The 19,633-nt window shown below is 42.3% G+C and overlaps 1 protein-coding gene across 1 annotated transcript in view; it reads right to left on the bottom strand.

Annotated features, from left to right (window-relative positions):
* Positions 1-19,633, bottom strand: part of ABCC5 (ATP binding cassette subfamily C member 5) — a gene marked incomplete at both ends in the record, with an annotated part of 84,381 nt that overhangs the window by 9,267 nt on the left and 55,481 nt on the right. Inside the window, 4 exons of the mRNA XM_079704898.1 lie at positions 9,771-9,930; positions 13,657-13,846; positions 16,440-16,529; positions 18,234-18,420. Of these exons, the coding sequence (XP_079561024.1) occupies positions 9,771-9,930; positions 13,657-13,846; positions 16,440-16,529; positions 18,234-18,420 (627 nt within the window). The remainder of the gene's footprint in view (positions 1-9,770; positions 9,931-13,656; positions 13,847-16,439; positions 16,530-18,233; positions 18,421-19,633) is intronic.

The raw sequence follows: 19,633 nt of genomic DNA, 5'->3' as shown, positions 1-19,633 counted from the left end.
GATGCAAAAATCCTCAACAAAATACTAGCAAACAGAATCCAACAGAACATTAAAAGGATCATACATCATGATCAAGTGAGGTTTATTCAAGGAATGCAAGGATTCTTCAATATACGCAAATCAATCAACGTGATACATCATATTAACAAATTGAAGGAGAAAAACCATATGATCATCTCAATAGATGCAGAAAAAGCTTTCGACAAAATTCAACACTAATTTATGATAAAAACCCTGCAGAAAGTAGGCATAGAGGGAACTTTCCTCAACATAATAAAGGCCATATATGACAAACCCACAGCCAACATCGTCCTCAATGGTGAAAAACTGAAACCATTTCCACTAAGATCAGGAACAAGACAAGGTTGCCCACTCTCACCACTCTTATTCAACATAGTTTTGGAAGTTTTAGCCACAGCAATCAGAGAAGAAAAGGAAATAAAAGGAATCCAAATCGGAAAAGAAGAAGTAAAGCTGTCATTATTTGCAGATGACATGATACTATACATAGAGAATCCTAAAGATGCTACCAGAAAACTACTAGAGCTAATCAATGAATTTGGTAAAGTAGCAGGATACAAAATTAATGCACAGAAATCTCTGGCATTCCTATACACTAATGATGAAAAATCTGAAAGTGAAATTAAGGAAACACTCCCGGGGGCATCCCTGGTGGTGCAGTGGTTGAGTCCGCCTGCCGATGCAGGGGAGGTGGGTTCGTGCCCCGGTCCGGGAAGATCCCACATACCATGGAGCGGCTGGGCCCGTGAGCCATGGCCGCCTAGCCTGTGGGTCCGGAGCCTGTGCTCCGCAATGGGAGAGTCCACAACAGTGAGAGACCAGCGTTCCGCAAAAACAAACAAAAAAAGATGCTGAAAGCACCTGATCTTGCTTGTCCCTCTAACACTCTGGAGTCTGCCTGAGCTTGCCTCAGGGTTGCTGAGATCTGCTCTCTCTCCAGCTACCTTGTACACTGATAAACCAACAGATCAGGGTGAAACCTGTGTTCTGCATCCCAAGTCTGAGGAATAAAAGGTTAATCACATTTTTGTTTGGTTCAACACAGACTGGTGAGAATTCCCATGGGGCAAGATTAGCACAATCCACCCCCCCTCACCCAAAACAACAACAACAAGATTAGCACAAGCCTCTGAGTGACATTTATCTAGATGGCAATGCAAGTTTTCACAATAAAATATTCTCTCTCCTTTTGTGCCTAATATGGACTTTCTCATATTTTACAGCAGATTTCCTGACCTTAGGGGTCACAACAGGTGTCTCACTTTTGAACCATAATGCTCAGAGCTCTGTTTTTTCTTTCTTTCTTTTTTTTTTTTTTTAAAAAACAAGTTCCTCGGGGCTTCCCTGGTGGCGCAGTGGTTGAGAGTCTGCCTGCCGATGCAGGGGACACGGGTTCAAGCCCTGGTCTGAGAGGATCCCACACGCCGCGGAGCAACTGGGCCCGTGAGCCACAACTACTGAGCCTGTGCGCCTGGAGCCTGTGCTCCCCAATGAGAGGCCACGATAGTGAGGCCCGCGCACCACGATGAAGAGTGGCCCCCGCTTGCTGCAACTGGAGAAAGCCCTCGCACAGAAACGAAGACCCAACACAGCGAAAAATAAATAAATAAATAAATAAATTTAAAATTTAAAATAAATAAACAAATGAAAAATAAAAACAAGTTCCTCAGATCTCTTTACAAGAGTCTTCGGAAGTCCTCATCAAACCTAGACAGAAGGGGCACCTGCCCAGTGGGAAATCACAACTGGTTCCATACAGGGGTCACGTCCTGCTTTGCCTGGTCTCTTGTTCCTCGCCCTCTGCCTTGGTCTCTATACAGCTGCCCCACAGGACTGCACTCTGGAGAATGGCCTCTGCCCATTACAGGGAATCAACTCTGACCTTGGGCAGTAGGACCTGAAGTCGGTGCACATGTGGTTTAGTGCCGGGCTGCTCTGGATCTGCATCCTGCTCTGACTGTGATTCCCACTTAGCGTCACGGGACCCTACTGAGCTAGAATCTCCCCCTGTCAGACAGTTCTGCTAGGTCAGTTCCTGTTGTGTCTCCATGTGCCCAGGTTCCTATCTTGACAGCCTGCTCAGGCTTCCAAGTTTCGGGGCCCCACCTTGCTCTGGTTTTATCTGTGAGCTCCTTGATTATAAACACCTGCCTTTTGGGGTCTCTGAACACCGCCCAGTCGCCACTGCTGTGGCCTATTTGCCAGAGGAAAATCCATATTACCTAAGGCTGGAATTCCCAGCACCAATAACTTGATAAATTGCCACCTATGGTTTGATACCTCACTTTCTGGATTTCCGGTTTAGCCCATCTCCTACCTCTTGAATCTTCCCTTTCTCTACCTCTTCCTGGAAGGAATGTGTAATTCTAGGTTTTAGATTCTACCGCTTGTTCAGATTCCTGCCATGTCTGCTGAGTTGAGTCCTTTGAACAGAATTAAAGACCTAAACAAACATATGTTCAAGATTGAAGGGTCCATAATATTGGTTTCCAGGAAAGGAATGTGTAGAGTTCTCCTAGACTTAGTCTAGGAAGTGTTCTTTAATACTGCGCAGTGATGCCTAGTGTCGTGGGTTGAAGAGTATCTCCTAAAAAGATATGTTGAAGTCTAACCCTCAGTACCTAAGAATGTTACCTTATGTGGAAATAGGGTCAGTGTAGATGGTATTAGTTAAGATGAGGTCATCCTGGAGTAATGAGGTAGGGTGGACCCTTAATCTAGTAGGACTGATGTCCTTATAAGAGAGCCACATAAAGACAGAGACACAGAATGAGAGGGCCCATGTGACAACAGAGGCAGAGACTGGGATGATGAATCTACAAGCCAAGGACACCAAAGACTGTTGGCAAACCACTAGAATGTAGTAGAGGCAAGGAAGGATCCTACCGGTCTCAGAGGGAGCATAGCCCTGCTGACAACTTGATTTCATACTTCTAGCCTCCAGAGCTGTGAGAGAATAAATTTCTGTGGTTTTGGGCCACCCAGTTTGTGGTACTTTGTGGCAGCATGCCGAGAATACAAATACATCTAGTAATTCATCAGATACCTCTTACCAGACAAAGTAAGTACACAAGAGTGTACTGCTCACTGAGCAGCTGCCCCATCAGACTCCGCAGACACATAGACAGGCTTGACACTCAACCCCGCCCAGGCCCATCACACTAGCTGAAGGAGACTCCCAAGACTAAGCAATGGGTTCCAGATAGGTAAGGAATATTTACGTACACCAGCAGGTGGTAAATATACACATTAAGGCAGACCAGACTGATCTCAACAGGGAACTCAATCAGGAATGAAAAAGAAATATATACCCTCATTAGAGGGGCCAGATGGTCCTGGTCTGACCCACAGATACAAATGAAAGCAAAGTTATACATCCACTGCATTAAGTACTCAGCTGGGTAGATGGAGAGAAAGAAAAGCATCTGAGCATGAAGGTACTTACTTTTAACAGTCAGAACTCCTGGAGTCCTATGTTGCTCAAAGTGCATTTTCATCTTTGGTTCTTTATATGTTATTTTTAGCAATATTCTAAGTTTACTTATTGACTACTACTGATTAAGGTCAAGCGTATCCCCCGGGGTGTTTGAGGATACAGCAATCCCCTCCGGGCACACAGAAGACACCATGCTGAACCACTTCGTCCTCTGTCAGAGGTGGGTGCCTCCCTGCAGCCTCAGCCTCAGGACAGGAGACTACGGGACCCTCAGACCTTCGTCTCTCAGGAAGTTAAAGGAAAACTCAAAATAGTTATTCAGAAACAAGGCTTGGCTTTTAGTTAAGAGTAGAGTACATGAAAAAGACTAAAGAGAACAGCAGAGGTTGTGTGAAAATTTTTTTCAAGAAGGGGGACAGAGGCTGTGCAAATCTGAAAACAGATGAGATTTTGAAGATGTCGGAAAAAGAAAGGTAACTAATGGTCAAGACCCCTGCGGAAGCAGGCGCAACCCTAGTTTTTGGAGAAAGAGATTACCTCTCAAGGTAGTGATTAAGGGGGCTGTGGTGATAACTTCAGACAATACAGTGAGCGGAGTGAGGGAGAGCCCAGGCTCTCAGCCAGACAGCCCAGGTTCTTATCTTTGGGCAAATTATTTAACCACTCTGAGTTTTAACTTCTTCATCTATAAAATAGGCATAATAATAGGACCTACCTCATTTGAGCTTTGAGTGTTTGATGAATTAATAAAACTTAAATGCTTAGGACAACTCACCGCATAATAAGTCCTCAATATGCTTAGCTGCTACTATTATTGTTGTTGTTCTTTAGAGCAGCAGTATCTGGCACCAAAGGACCTTTTTCTTTCTTTTTTTTTTAAAGACAATTTTTTTAGAGCAGTTTTAGGTTCACAGCAAAATTGAGAAGGTACAGAGATTTCCCATATACCCCCAGCCAGAAGGACTTCAACAAAAGTTAGATAACATCTAGTGTTCTTCATATCGTGATCCTAGACTTAGCATTACTCTCTGACATTGAGATTAGAAGCTTTGGGGGATTCCCCAGTTCCACAGGGACTAAGACATCAGAAAAAGTAAAAGGGGGTCCCGTAAACAACAGAATAATTCAAAGACAAATGAAAGACCCTGAGATTCTAAGATTCTGCTTCAAATCTGGAGCAACTTCCATTCCCTCTAGAGCGCTACGTGCTTCTGCTTGAAGGTGTCTGGGCCCAGAATGAACCAAAGCACAGTGGGTCATTTGTGGGCTCAGTTGTTTTTGTTGTGATTTTGAGTTGAGAGCTTGAAATATTCCTCAAAAGCAGAAAAAAAAAAAAAATTAATGGTCAGTTGGAAAAGGAGAGAGAGCAGCTGAATAGGAGGAACTGAGAACACTGCCTCTTGCTAACGAAGGGAGGACAGGCAGAGATGCTCCAGGTGATGAGTAGTGCTCACCCCCCACAAGGAGACTGAGACTCAGAGACACCCTAGAGTGACAGCTGAGGACAACTAGTCTAAGGGGCAGATTAACCACCAGCCAAGGCAGGCTGCAGACAGTCCACAAGGATGGAAAGCATTTGAGCAGGAGCTGGTTAGGGCAGAGGCAAAGAGATAGGCTTCCTGAGACCAGGAAGCACAGGTCCTCTGGGGAAAGAAAAGGACTGCCAGGACCACGAAAGAGGGAAGGTCAACAAAAGTGTTTAGGGCTGGATGAGAAGGGAACTCTCTTCCTGGAGCCAACCATTAGGGCAAAAGGCAGAGGAAAGGCACTGGCCACAGAAACACAGGCCCTACAATTCAAACCCAGACAGTTGGATGAGGGAGGGCTGGATGAGCTACTGGAATGGACTGAGATTCTGGCTAATCTAGGGAGGAGTGTGCCCCTAAATGATCTGCTCTATGATTTATTTATATTTGTATGCAGAACAATTCAGAAATGTTTAACTTGCAAAATTCTCCGAGTTCTGTTTGTTTGATTTTGGTTTTACCTTGATTTCCCTCTAAGAGCTCCTGATATGTTTTAACTGCATGTTGGTATCTCCAGGAGAGGTACGCACCCCCAATGCTGGTTAAAGGCAGTGGAGATACAGTTTCCAAATTCAGAGTCTCCAGGAGGTAGCTGAGGAAGCAGCTGATCTACCCTGCCTTTCCCTTGGGAAACTCATATAGGCCTTTTAATTTTCTAACAAAAGCAAAAGAACACCAAAAGCTGGATATTCTTTTAAACCTATGAGAAACCTGAGGGCATAAAGGGAAGATAGAAGGTCTGGGATTTAATTTTTCCTCAGTCTACTAACGACTTAAAAAGTCAAAATTACAGCAGGCAGAAAGTGAAACATATGATTTCCTAGGTTTGCACAGCCAACTAACCAAACAGCGCTCCGAGCTCAATTACTAAAAACTCAGTCAACAGCACACCAGCCATTGAGCTTGTCCATCAAGTGGCAACATATCTCTGGAGCTGATAACAAATGGCCCCATCTCCCATGAAGGCTGTGCTTCCACAGTGTTCTACAAACAGCAGCCAGCAGGTCAATTCTTAACCATTAACTCCAGAAGCCCGAGTCACAGACCCAAATGAAGTGCTGTAAAAATTTGAAATGAACACTAATACTTCTTGGTGGCAGCATATTCAAGGGAAGTCTAATGTTTAACATGCTTTATTTCCTAGTTCTCTTCCTTTTTTAAAATTTATTATTATTTTTTTTACATCTTTATTGGAGTATAATTGCTTTACAGTGTTGTGTTAGTTTCTGCTGTATAACAAAGTGAATCAGCTATACGTATACACATATCCCCATATCCCCTCCTTCTTGCGTCTCCCTCCCACCCTCCTTATGCCACCCTTCTAGGTGGTCACAAAGCACCGAGCTGATCTCCCTGTGCTATGTAGCTGCTTCCCACTAGCTATCTATTTTACATTTGGTACTGTATATATGTCAGTGCTACTCTCTCACTTTGTCCCAGCTTACCCTTCCCCGTCCCCGTGCCCTCAAGTCCATTATCTACATCTGTGTCTTTATTCCTGTCCTGCCTGTTGGTTCATCAGAACCTTTTTTTTTTTTAGATTCCATATATATGTGTTAGCATACAGTATTTGTTTTTCTCTTTCTGACTTACTTCACTCTGTATGACAGACTAGGTCCATCTACCTCACTACAAATAACTCAATTTTGTTTCTTTTTATGGCTGAGTAATATTCCACTGTATATATGTGCTACATCTTTTTTATCCATTCATCTGTCAGTGGACACTTAGGTTGCTTCCATGTCCTGGCTATTGTAAATAGAGCTGCAATGAACACTGTGGTACATGTCTCTTTTTGAATTATGGTTTTCTCAGGGTATATGCCCAGAAGTGGGATTGCTGGGTCATATGGTAATTCTATTTTTAGTTTTTAAAGGAACCTCCATACTGCTCTCCCTAGTGGCCGTATCAATTTACATTCCCACCAACAGTGCAAGAGGGTTCCCTTTTCTCAACACCCTCTCCAGCATTTATTGTTTGTAGATTTTTTGATGGTGGCCATTCTGACCAGTGTGAGGTGATACCTCATTGTAGTTTTGATTTGCATTTCTCTAATGATTAGCGATGAGCATCCTTTCATGAATTTGTTGGCAATCTGTATATCTTCTTTGGAGAAATGTCTGTTTAGGTCTTCTGCCCATTTTTGGGTTGGGTTGCTTGTTTTTTTGATATTAAGCTGCATAAGCTGCTTGTATATTTTGGAGATTAATCCTTTGTCAGTTGCTTCGTTTACAAATATTTTCTCCCATTCTGAGGGCTGTCTTTTCATCTTGTTTATGGTTTCCTTTGTTGTGCAAAAGCTTTTAAGTTTCATTAGGTCCCATTTGTTTATTTTTGTTTTTATTTCCATTTCTCTAGGAGGTAGGTCAAAAAGGATCTTGCTGTGATTTATGTCAAAGAGTGTTCTTCCTATGTTTTCTTCTAAGAGTTTTATAGTGTCTGGCCTTACATTTAGGTCTTTAATCCATTTTGAGCTTATTTTTGTGTACGGTGTTAGGAAGTGTTCTAATTTCATTCTTTTACATGTAGCTGTCCAGTTTTCCCAGCACCACTTATTGAACAGGCTGTCTTTCCTCCATTGTATATTCTTGCCTCCTTTACCAAAGATAAGGTGACCATAGGTGTATGGGTTTATCTCTGGGCTTTCTATCCTGTTCCATTGATCTATATTTGTTTTTGTGTCACTACCATACTGTCTTGATTACTGTAGCTTTGTAGTATAGTCTGAAGTCAGGGATCCTGATTCCTCCAGCTCCGTTTTTCTTTCTCAAGATTGCTTTGGCTATTTGGGGTCTTTTGTGTTTCCATACAAAGTGTGAAATTTTTTGTTCTAGTTCTGTGAAAAATGCAATTGGTAGCTTGATAGGGATTGCACTGAATCTGTAGATTGATTTGGGTAGTAGAGTCATTTTCACAATGTTGATTCTTTCAATCCAAGAACATGGTATATCTCTCCATCTGTTTGTATCATCTTTAATTTCCTTCATTAGTGTCTTGTATTTTTCTGCATTCAGGTCTTTTGTCTCCTTAGGTAGGTTTATTCCTAGGTATTTAATTCTTTTTGTTGCAATGGTAAATGGGAGTGTTTCCTTAATTTCTATTTCAGATTTTCTATCATTCGTGTATAGGAATGGAAGAGATTTCTGTGCATTAATTTTGTATCCTGCTACTTTACCAAATTCATTGATTAGCTCTAGTAGTTTTCTGGTAGCATCTTTACAATTCTCTATGTATAGTATCATGTCATCTGCAAACAGTGACAGTTTTTCTTCTTCTTTTCCAGTTTGGATTCCTTTATTTTTTTCTTTTCTGATCGCTGTGGCTAAAACTTCCAAAACTATGCTGAATAACAGTGGTGAGAGTGGGCAACCTTGTCTTGTTCCTGATCTTAGAGGAAACGGTTTCAGTTTTTCACCACTGAGAATGATGTTGGCTGTGGGTTTGTCATATATCCTAGTTCTCTTCTAAATGATGATTTAAAAAATTAAGAAAAATATGGTTCTTTTTCCTGAGCCAAAATTATAAGGTTAATTTTATTCTCAAAGGCATTCCTGTGACATCTAAAAATAGAGAGATTTATGGGAAGGGAGAGCAGATTTGGCAACACCTTTCAATTTCTTAATTTTAGACCTGAGTCTTTAATAAATTATAATTCTCTTTAATGTTGCTTGTTTAACCTTGTTATCTCAGTACCCAAAGGGAATGACATCCTCATCAACAGATCCAGTCTATGCTGTCCAAATTCATTAGTTTTAGAGAAATGCCAAAGTAAACACACCCAAGAGCGTTGACCCCACATGAATGCAGGTGAGAAGTCAGTTTATCCACTGAACCTCCTTGAATCAGTGGGTTCAAATGTCACTTCTGAAGAAAGCGGGGTGGGGGTGTGTGTGTGGAGGCCTAGTTTTAAAGACAAGTCTGAACATTGCCTGTGGTTACTTGAAATTAAGTTGGTACCTTTTTTTTTTTTTTTTTTGGAAACTGCTAAAAATTAAAGAGGGAATGGCAATATCACTTTTAGAGTGATTTAAAAAAAGAAGTCCTATCTAGGTCAACTGTATAGTTAAAGCTGTTTTTATTTAGAAGGAGTCAACTTAAATAGAAATGGACTCAAATTATGGAAACACATTGTTTTTAGGAGGCAGAAGCTTCAGGCTAAAGGCAGAATAAAGCCTAGGAAAAGATAACAGGGTTAAACATATATCCTTCTTAGTTATTTTATCTTTGGCAATCTGGCAGATTTCAGAGACAGGCATCATTCTACAGTAAGAACAAAAGGCGGGGGAAAGATACTGGAAGATGAAAAAAACATGAGTAGTAATAATGCCTGAAGACCATCATGAGAACTGTGACTTGGAGTGTACCTAGAAGAGAGTACAGCATGGGGCGGACGATGATGGCTGCTACCATATATAGGATGCTCGTCCTTTGCCAGCCTCTGTGCTTGTATAAAATTTGCACAAATTTATTCAATCTTCACAACAATAGGGCTTAGTAGTATCCCCGTTTCATGGAGGAGAAAACAAGCTTAAGTGTGGTTACCTTGTCTAAGACACAGAGGCCAGATGTCTCTGACTTCTTACCGCCACGTTGCAGGGCCTCTGGGCCCCACTCAGCTAATGAGGTGGCTCGCACACTTGGAGCTGCCCCTTCTGCAACGGGGAGCACATGGTGTCACGGGAAAGCACTAGATCAGAGGCCACTAGATCTCAGTCCCCGATGGGGGCTCTAACATGCCCACCTGGCCTGAAATGTGGCACGAAACATGTGGGTGCTGAGCTCCTCACCTGACAGTGCCGCTGAAGAGCACCGGCTCTTGGGGAATGATGGAGAGTTTGCTCCGGAGGTCAGCAAGGCCGATATCACTGATTCTCACTCCATCGATCTTGATGCAGCCTCCAGATAACTCCACCAGACGGAAGAGGGCCATGCCCAGAGAGGACTTCCCTGATGAGTCAGAAGATGGACAGAAAAGTCGTTCAATTAGCAAATTCTGTGAAGACAAAACTGGTTTATTCTCAGGGCAACCTCATCTATTTTTCTATTTCTGTTCAATCATTATTTCAACTGATTAACTCAGATAATGTATAAAATGATAGCCAGAAACAAAAACCAAAACCAAAACCAATGAACTTTCCTGGGACTTCCCTGGCGGTCCAGTGGTTAAGAATCCACGCTTCCACTGCAGGGGGCGCGGGTTTGGTCCCTGGTTGGGGAACTAATATCCCACATGCCGCATGGTGCAGCCAAAAAAAATCCCCCAAAAACAATTAACTTTCCTGAGCTACCAAGCATATACATTTACATCACACAGCCCCAGCCTGAGAAGGAGTGGGAGGGACCATTATACTCTCATGAGAGTAAAATGGAGAAAAGTCTCCTTTTCACCTTAGGAACAGGTACACAGGGTTAATGCTTTTCAGGCAAAGTGAGAACAGACAGCAAGGAGCTAGTGGCAAGTCAGAGGACAAGCTGTTTTCTCTCTCTTCTGTCCCCTTAGCTGAGAGAGAAACAAGACAAGGCCTTGCATCACTGTGGCAGCTGGGAAATGGAAGAAGCTCCTGGCTAAACACACAAGGGAAGGTGGTTTGGGCTTGAGAAAATGAGTGGCTATAGATTCTCTACCACAATAGGAAAATGTGGTAGAAAAGCAGGTTTGGGGGATAAAATAGCGAGTTCAGTATCACAGTGATAAGCAGAACAGCTTTGCTTAATTGACTCTTTTTTTTGGCTACATTGGGTCTTCGTTCCTACGTGCAGGCTTTCTCTAGTTGCGGCGAGCAGGGGCTACTCTTTGTTGCGGTGCGCGGGCTTCTCATTGCGGTGGCTTCTCTTGTTGTGGAGCACGGGCTCTAGGTGCACGGGCTTCAGTAGTTGCAGCACGCGGGCTCAGTAGTTGCAGCACATGGGCCCTAGAGCAGGTGGGCTTCAGTAGTTGTGGCACGCAGGTTTTAGGGCACATGGGCTTCAGTAGTTGCGGCACGTGGGCTTCAGTAGTTGTGGCACGTGGGCTCAGTAGTTGTGGCGTGCGGACCTAGTTGCTCCACAGCATGTGGGATCATCCTGGACCAGGGAGCGAACCCATGTCCCCCTGCATTGGCAGGCGGATTCTTAACCACTGCACCACCGGAGAAGTACCTTAATTGACTCTTCATTTAAAAAATGATACAAGTAATTCAAGCAGATTTAACATCAATCTCCCATAATCTCACTACTGTTTTTTTTTTTTTTTGGACACATTTACTTTTAGTTTTTTCCTCAGAGTTGAGATCATACCAGAGAAATAATATTGTAACTGCTTTTTCCACTTAACATTACCTAGCAAGCACTCAATCATATTATTACCTTTTCAAGACAAAGTTTTAGTGGCTGCAACAAATTCCATCATGTCGCTGTACTCTTACTTATTTAATCAGTCCTCTAACGTTGCACATGTAGTTTATTTAAAACTTACTATACTAATGCTATGGCAACCTGGTCAGTGCTCAAACTGCTCCTATCTCAGACAATTTCCTTGAAATGGATTCTCAGAACTGAAACTACTTTGTCAAAAAGATATAAATATTTTAAAAGCTCAGTGTTCTATCCCACAAAAAAAAAAAGGTTTGACATAGTCCTGTCTATCTACCATTCTTCAAGTCAGACCCATAGTTTAGATGTAGAACCACAGGTTTTTATCTGTTAGAGCAGTTTTCCTAGTTCCTGATCCTCCTCCCCTCCTCTGGCTCCATGTTCTGAAAGACCTCTCATGGCAGCCTTGTGACTGTCTATTCAGAGGTCAGTGAGGGCACGAATACCTGCCTCACCCCAATGTTTGCAGGCACAGTCCTGCTGTTGAGATTTGACCCCCGTCAAACAACCTGTGGGAACCCAGAACGTCCATCTCCCTAAGGCAGGAGTCCTCAGGTCCATCTACCAGAAATGAGTTGGGAAACCTGAGTCCATGTAGCAGGACAGTTCTTGATGAGGCCTCTCTTCCTGGAACTGGCTTTTTCAGGCCTGGAGGATCTGGTTAGTGGCCCCTCCCAGGTAGAAGGGAGGAGGTGGAGGCCCTCCCTAGTGCCGTGGCAGTGGTTCAAGATTTAAGCTGAGGAAGGAATGGCGCTCAAATAAATAGGTTAAGTTGTTCCACTTTAACAAAAGATCTGAGACTAGACTACCTTTGTACTGATGGAACGTGTTGGTAAAAAAGGCAATGAGGTCCTCACAGTGGTTACAACCACGGCGGAGAGCCAGGGCCTATGACATAGTCTCAGAAGAAGCTTATTAGGATTACAGTTTAGACTTTGTAAGTTGGGCTATTTATAATTATTTTATTTTTGTTTATGTCTCATCTGTCACTACTCATGGTTTAATAAAGTCTTGGTGAAAATTTCGGTCTGTCTTACCTGTGTTAAAGGGAAATCAGTTAAAGGGAGGTCAGTCAGAGCTTTCAGGGGAGCAGTGCACCCCTGGGGGCCAATGTAGCAGAGGGAATTTGAGGGAGAAAGCAAAGTAAGAGCCGTGGGGACATTCACCCTCCTTGGCTGGGCATTCTCTTTCCAATGCACAAGCCTAGAGGCAGTATCTTGTTTTGACATGAAATAATTCCTTCAAAGAGGAAGCAGCTTTTTCTTTTCTGCTTAGCAGTTTCTTTAAAGTAAATTGGCTACAAAAGACTTTTTTTTTAATGGCAAGAAAAAAAAAAGCTAAAAGAGTTTTGATGCCAAGGAAGCATGGAACTCAGAAAGCTAATGAGAAGTGACTCAGAGAGACCTCTTACACAAGGGTAAACAGGTTAGTGAAAGAAGACAAGACTCAATCTTGAAATGTTATTCAGGAAGGAAAGAGGGAAAGAAACACATTATTCAAGTCTTGACTCTAGAAATCTAAGGGGCATATAGTAACACATTTCTAAGAATAAGAGTGAAATTAAATGCCTAAAATGAAGGCCTAGTCTCTATTTGCAACTGATGTCAGATCAAGAAAATAATTTCTGTCTTCAAAGGAACATAGGTTCCTTACTTAGAACGATGTTGGCTTCTGATAAATATGAGGCTATACAGGCAACACATCACAAAGACCTTAGATTTTTGTATATTTTGACTTCACAGAAATAAGGATGTTCACTGCAGTGCTATTCATAATAGTGAAAAATTGACAACAACCTCAATGCCCTTCAATTGGAGCAGGGTTAATATAAATGATGGTACATCCATAAAATAGAATTTTATATAATGCTGCATAGAAATCATGTCATAGAATATTAATTGACATGGAAAATATTTGGTAATTTTAAAAGCAGGCCATGAAACAGTGTGTATAAAAGGACCTCATTTTTGTAAACACATTTGTTGATAGAAAAAGCCTAACAAGATATCCACCAAAATGTCAGCAGTAATTATCTCTGGGTAATGGAGTTATGGGCGCCTTTCCCCTTTTGTACTTTGCTGTATGTTCCAAGTGTTCTGCACTGAGAATGTATACTTTTATGATTAGAAAAAGCATTAAATGTTATGAAAGCAGGGTTGAAAATAAGCCTAGAAAAGTGGTTTCAGAGACCGAGACACTAACTACTCATCTAACAGCAATCTGATATGAAGGGATGAGACTGGTATTCAATAAACAGGAAATCATGGGCCCCAGACTTGATTCTGGTAGGTTCAAATGTTTCTCCAGAGAGGACATCCTTACCCGATCCTGTCCGTCCCACAATGCCAATCTTCTCCTTAGGTCTGATGGTGAAGGACACTTTCTTCAAGACCAGGGGGAGATTTTCTTGGTACCTCATCTCTGCATTCTCAAAGGTGACCTCTCCTTCCTGCGGCCAGTCAGGGGAGGGAGACTTGTTCTTAATTCTGGCAGGTGCTTCCAAGGAAAGAGTCTGGGGAGACAGAAGTGGCTGGTTCAGACTGACTATAGATTCTGGGGGAGTTGCAAGGCCTTGTCACAGAGAAGTAAAACCAGGACACCCAAAGCAACCACATAGAGAAAGCTGCCGCTCTGTTCCCTTGCTGTGAAAGAGTCCCCTGGCAGTGAATGCTCATCACCAGTAAACTAGACAGAGACAAAGTACAGTGGTCTCTACACTTAGCAGTTTACAACAGCTACTAAGCAGCAGCTCGGGAAGGGCAGTGGCTTTCAAACTGCCTTCTGTCATAAGGAATTCTTCCACAAAACCTCCTTGGAGGGACTTCCCTGGTGGCGCAGTGGTTAAGAATCCACCTGCTAATGCAGGGGACACGGGTTCAAGCCCTGGTCCGGGAAGATCCCACATACCGTGGAGCAACTAAGCCCGTGAGCCACAACTACTGAGCCTGCACTCTAAAGCCCGTGAGCCCCAACTACTGAGCCCGTGCACCACAACTACTGAAGCCCGCCTGCCTAGAGCCCGTGCTCCGCAATAAGAGAAGCCACCGCAATGAGAAGCCCGCGCACGGCAACAAAGAGTAGCCCCCACTCGCCTCAACTAGAGAAAGTCGCACAGCAACAAAGACCCAATGCAGCCAAAAAACCCAAAAAACAAAAAAACACTTCCTTGGAGACCAATGTGAGGCATGAAGCCTTCCATCCCTCTTCAAGCACAGCAGTTTTTATTGGAATTTTTTGAAAATATTCCCCTTGAAACAGGGTTCCATCATTTGAAAACCACTGGGCTGAACCCACAGGAGGGAAAGTACATTTATTGAACATTAATCAGACCCTGGCATCCTGCCTTCTCAGTCAGTCCAGGAGAGACAGACTCTACTACAAACCCCACCGCTAATAGCTGCGTGACTCAGACATATCACTTCTTCACTCTTCATCTTAGTTTCTCATCTGCAAATTGTGGGGAATAGATTAGATGATTTTGGAAATCCATTCTAGCTTTAAAATGCTGTGTTTAATACAATCATTGGATAATTTTTGTCATCAACAGTCACTTCACGATGCTTTAAAACTCTCTGGTGACTAGTCATGGAGCTTATAGCCTCATAGGGAAGTAATGGCCAAAGACTGCAGTGCTCTGGCAGATGGGGGTGGAGACTGAAGTCTAAAACTCCATGTTGGGACAGGCATCCAGGTTGGGGACTGGCAGTGGGGATCCATTCCTCAGGAATATGACTGGTTTGTGCAGAGTATACTCTGTACCACGGCTGACCATCATCCTGACCTTTCCAGCAAGAGACTCACACCAACAGCGATATTAAATCAAACACTACACACTCACGTGTACACCCACAAATTGTCCACAGACCAGAGCACTGGGCCAAGAGACTCATGTATAAACATGAAGAATAGCTTTTAGCAAATTTATCAGATAGCCATCCGCAATTCTTTCTGATAACAATCATTTATAAGTTTAAGAAATATCCTACGACTGAAGAGGTTCATTGACAGAATAAATCAGCAGGGCATGTTTCTACTAGAAAATGCAGTTTACATAATATACTCGTTCTCAGTGAAAGGCTAGTTTTTTAAAACTATGTTTGTAAGTCAACGTTCTAGTTGGAACTTGGAATGTATTCATTATCTGTAAATAACGATATAAATGCTAATAAAGTCTCTGGGCAGTTCACAAAATAGGTAACACCTGAGAAATAGATTAAATGTGAGAATCCTAACTACTCGGGACTCTGCTTCTCTCTACAGAAAACTGCTTTCGAGTTCCAACTACGACACCAGCAAGACACTGCCCCATGGCAGGACTGCAAGGGTTACTGGGGAAAGGTGGGAAGAGCTAGATCATCTCAGTACCGACTCATTAACTGGTTTCTGAACTGTGAATGCAGTTTAGAATTAGCTACGGAGCTTTTAAAACGTCAGACGTCTGGGTCCTTTCCCAGATCTATTGCATCAGAATCTTCAGAGATGAGGCCCGTGTTAGTCTTTGCCTCAAACTCCATATGGGATTCTGGTGGCCTTCCCTGGTTAAGAACAAGTAAACTAGACTAAGACTTGAAATAATACATGGTTTTAAGTAGCGTAAGGAAAATGTTACATTAGTCAGCTTAACTGAATTAATGAGATTAGTAATACTTTGGGGGCTGCCCTGGTGGTCCAGTGGGTAAGACTCCATGCTCCCAATGCAGGGGGCCTGGGGTTTGATCCCTGGCCAGGGAACTAGATCCCACATGCACACCGCAACTAAGAAGTCTGCATGCCACAACTAAGAAGCCTGTACACCGCAACTAAGACACTGTGCAGCCAAAATAAATAAATAAATAAATAAATAAATAAATAAATAAAAGAAATGCTTTGGAAATTAGCTGATGAACATAGGTTCTCAATCAGGCACAACTTACAAATATATTTAGAAAATCTTAAGATATTCTCTTCTCCACTCTACACGTGCTGGAGAGACCGCTGCCTCTCCTGTGGGACAAGATAAGGCAGAGAAAACAAGCATCCTCCTGGGACATTTACTCAAGGCTGTAAAAGGGTAAAACTGCTCCATGAAAAGTCAGATTGTAGCAAAAGGCCTGTAGTAGCCTGACCTTGATGTAGTGGTTGATCCTCTCAACTGAGGTGAAGCGAGCTTCTGTCTCAGATGCCAGTCTGACAGTAAACTGGAACAGTCCTGTTAACTGACAATGGAAAACAAGAATCCAAGAGAGAATTTACTATTAATACACACCAGGCCAATGTTAGAAAACCTCCTTCATCTAAGGGATCACAACTCAAGTTATAAGAACTAACTGGGCACATGCAGCAGCTGCTTTTAGGGACAGAATCATTCTCTAAATATTTAAGACAGTGCCTAATAGCACCCAATCAACTGCAATTCTCAGTGAATGCAGGTGGCGTTCTGGTACTGCTGGCACTAACTTTCCTGTATCCGAGGGCTTTCCGCCCGTCTTTACATTTCCAGTAATTCAACCGTAGCTGAATAACTGCTGTGCTTCATACTTGTACCTACACCTGATGTAGCAGTCACAACAAATGGAGATTATATCAACCTGTGCACAGCAGTGAGAATGCTTCCAGCAAGGTCAAATAAGAGAAATGAGGCTGGGCCAAAACTGAACGCAGAGCCCCTGTGTGTCTCAGACTGAGGACTCTGAAACACAGTATATGTAACACAGATTCTCCCCCCACCTCTAATAATCAAGGAAGTCTGCATAACATGGACAAATATCTTTGGTTATCTGTGAAGATACGTATCTCTTCTTAGGTTTCTTCTGGCTACTTATTTTTATCTTTCCAATATAGAAAAATGTCAAACGTATACAAGAATAGAGAGGAGAGTATAATGAACTCCCATGTATCAAACATCCAAGTTAAAAAATTATCAACTTACAGCCAATATTGTTTCATCTATACCACCCCATCCTTCCGTATTATCTGGAATCAAATCCCATATAGGCTATCATTTCACCCATAAATATTTCAGCTTATATCTCTCTAAAATATAAAGACTCCTTAAAAACAACCATTGTCACATCCTAAAAAGTTAGTAACAATTCTTTAACATCTTCAAATATCTAGTCAGTGCTCAAGTTCCCAATTGTTCTTTGATCTATTTGAAGACCTTCAACCATTCCTAGGAGCCAGAAGGGTTTACATATGTAACAGTATTGGGAAAATCAGGGGTCTGAAAATAAAACACACAGAAGAAATGTATTGATATATATTTCTTAGAAGACTAGGAAGAGGCCAGAGATGAAAGGGTAGTGAAGACAGAAACCTACAATTAAGAAACCAATTTCAAAATCATATTTATTTAAGAAAAAAATAGCACCTATTTCATAGACAAATGCAGAGTTAAATCCCTTTATTCCTATACAGTCAACCTTCAGTATCCATGAGGGATTGGTTCCAGGACTCCCACCAATAAAAAAAAATCCACGGACGCTCAAGTCCCTTATATAAAATGGCATAGTATTTGCATATAACCTATACACATTCTCCTATATCCTTTAAGTCATCTAGATTACTTATTATACCTAATACAATGTAAATACTATGTAAATAGTTATAAATACAATGTAGAAAATAGTTGGGCAAAAATAAATAGTTGCCCACCTACAGTAAATTCAGTTTTGCTTTTTGGAACTTTCCAGAAATTTCTCCCCCCAAATACTTTTGATCTGCAGTTAGTTGAATCTATGGATGTGGAACATGTGGATGTGGAGGGCTGACTGTATACCAGTCCATAGTGTTACTGCCAAAGCAGACGGGGAAAAGCTCTAGGAGTTGGAAGTAAAACAATGGCTTAGGGTAGAGCCCCCTACCAGCTCTCTCCTAGGCCAACATACGAGCAAGAGGATGCCCCCATCCCAGAGACTAACCTGGACAGCATAGGAGATGGCAAGCCCTGCGTAGGCTGGGGGAATCTGCCCGTGCATGAGAACAATCATCAGCCCGGTGGTGGTGATCAGGGCAATGCTGATCAGGTCCAGCCGCACTGCCAGCCACCGCATCGCACACGTGAACAAGAAGAAGGGACTCTGGTTGTTATCCAGTAGCTCCTGGTACCTGTGAGGAAGACAGAACACCTAATAGTCAAATAAAGTACCACACAACTCTGGTCATGGAGGATGCCAAAGCTCTGGTGAGTTATGGGTGGAGGGCTAATACTGAAGTACTACTGTTTGTAACCAGGAGTGTGAGATGGAAACTTAAGGAGTGCAGAGTATTCCAGGCTCCACAGACAGGAGGACACGAGGGTTTTCTAGCTTTACCCTTTCAAAGAAACGTGTTAAAGATGCTAGGGAAAGATATTTACTTCAACAGCATAGGTAAAGCAGGAGGGAAGGAGATCAAATAAAGAGGCTGCTTAAGCTTTAGAAAAATGTTTTAGGTCAGGGGTCATTTTCTCAAAGAAAGAGAGGTTACAAAGGTAAACTGCAGAAATGGCACAAGACCAGAAAAAAAGAAAACCTTGGACCGAAAGTGGAAATTGCCTGTGGACACACTTGTTTCCCAAGGCCATGGAGCAAAGAACCAGGAGCAGTGATTTAAACCAGAGCAAAAAGACCTAGACAACCTTTGTCACTGCAGGAGCAAGACACCACTGTCACCAGGGGGCTTAGAGAGTAGATCACGCCCCAGCTGAAGGTCTGGCACCTACACACAACTAGAACTCCAGAATGGGAGATCCAGGTGGGCAAATGGGCTTTGCTTTAAAAAAAAATCACTACCCTCCTTACAATAAGATATGTGCACTTTAGAGAAAATTAAGAAAATGCAATAAAAGAGGAAAATGTAAAATTCCAGTACTCTCACCACTCAGCTAAAACCAGAGTTAATATTCTGCTGCATTTACTCCCAGCATTTTTTTCAATGCACTCACATTTCTGTGGGTATGTACATACACACGTACACGGTCAGCATATTTTACTTTTTTCACTTAAAGTTAGGATGCATTTTTCTGAATTGTTTAACTAAACCTTTCTATTTTAGAGTTCCTTTTTAACATTAATTACTTAATTTTTGGAATGAATAATATACTCTACAGGACAGAATATTCACAGGGTACAAAAGGCTTTATCATGAAAAGTTGGTCTTTCTCCTGCCCTCCTCCAGCTACTCAGTTCCCCTTTCCAGTGGCAACTATTAGTTTCTTATGTGTCCTTTCAGAGATATTCTAAATGTTACAGATGCAGACACATAACTAAAAGGAGTACACGATACCCGCCCATCTGTACCTTGCTCTTTCACTAATATACCTTGGAGATCATTCATTATC

Source organism: Hyperoodon ampullatus (genome assembly GCF_949752795.1).
Source record: "Hyperoodon ampullatus genome assembly, chromosome: 5".
Classification (NCBI taxonomy): Eukaryota; Metazoa; Chordata; class Mammalia; order Artiodactyla; family Ziphiidae; genus Hyperoodon; species Hyperoodon ampullatus.
The sequence above is the reverse complement of the archived record's forward strand: the minus strand, read 5'-3'. Positions and strand labels throughout refer to the sequence as shown.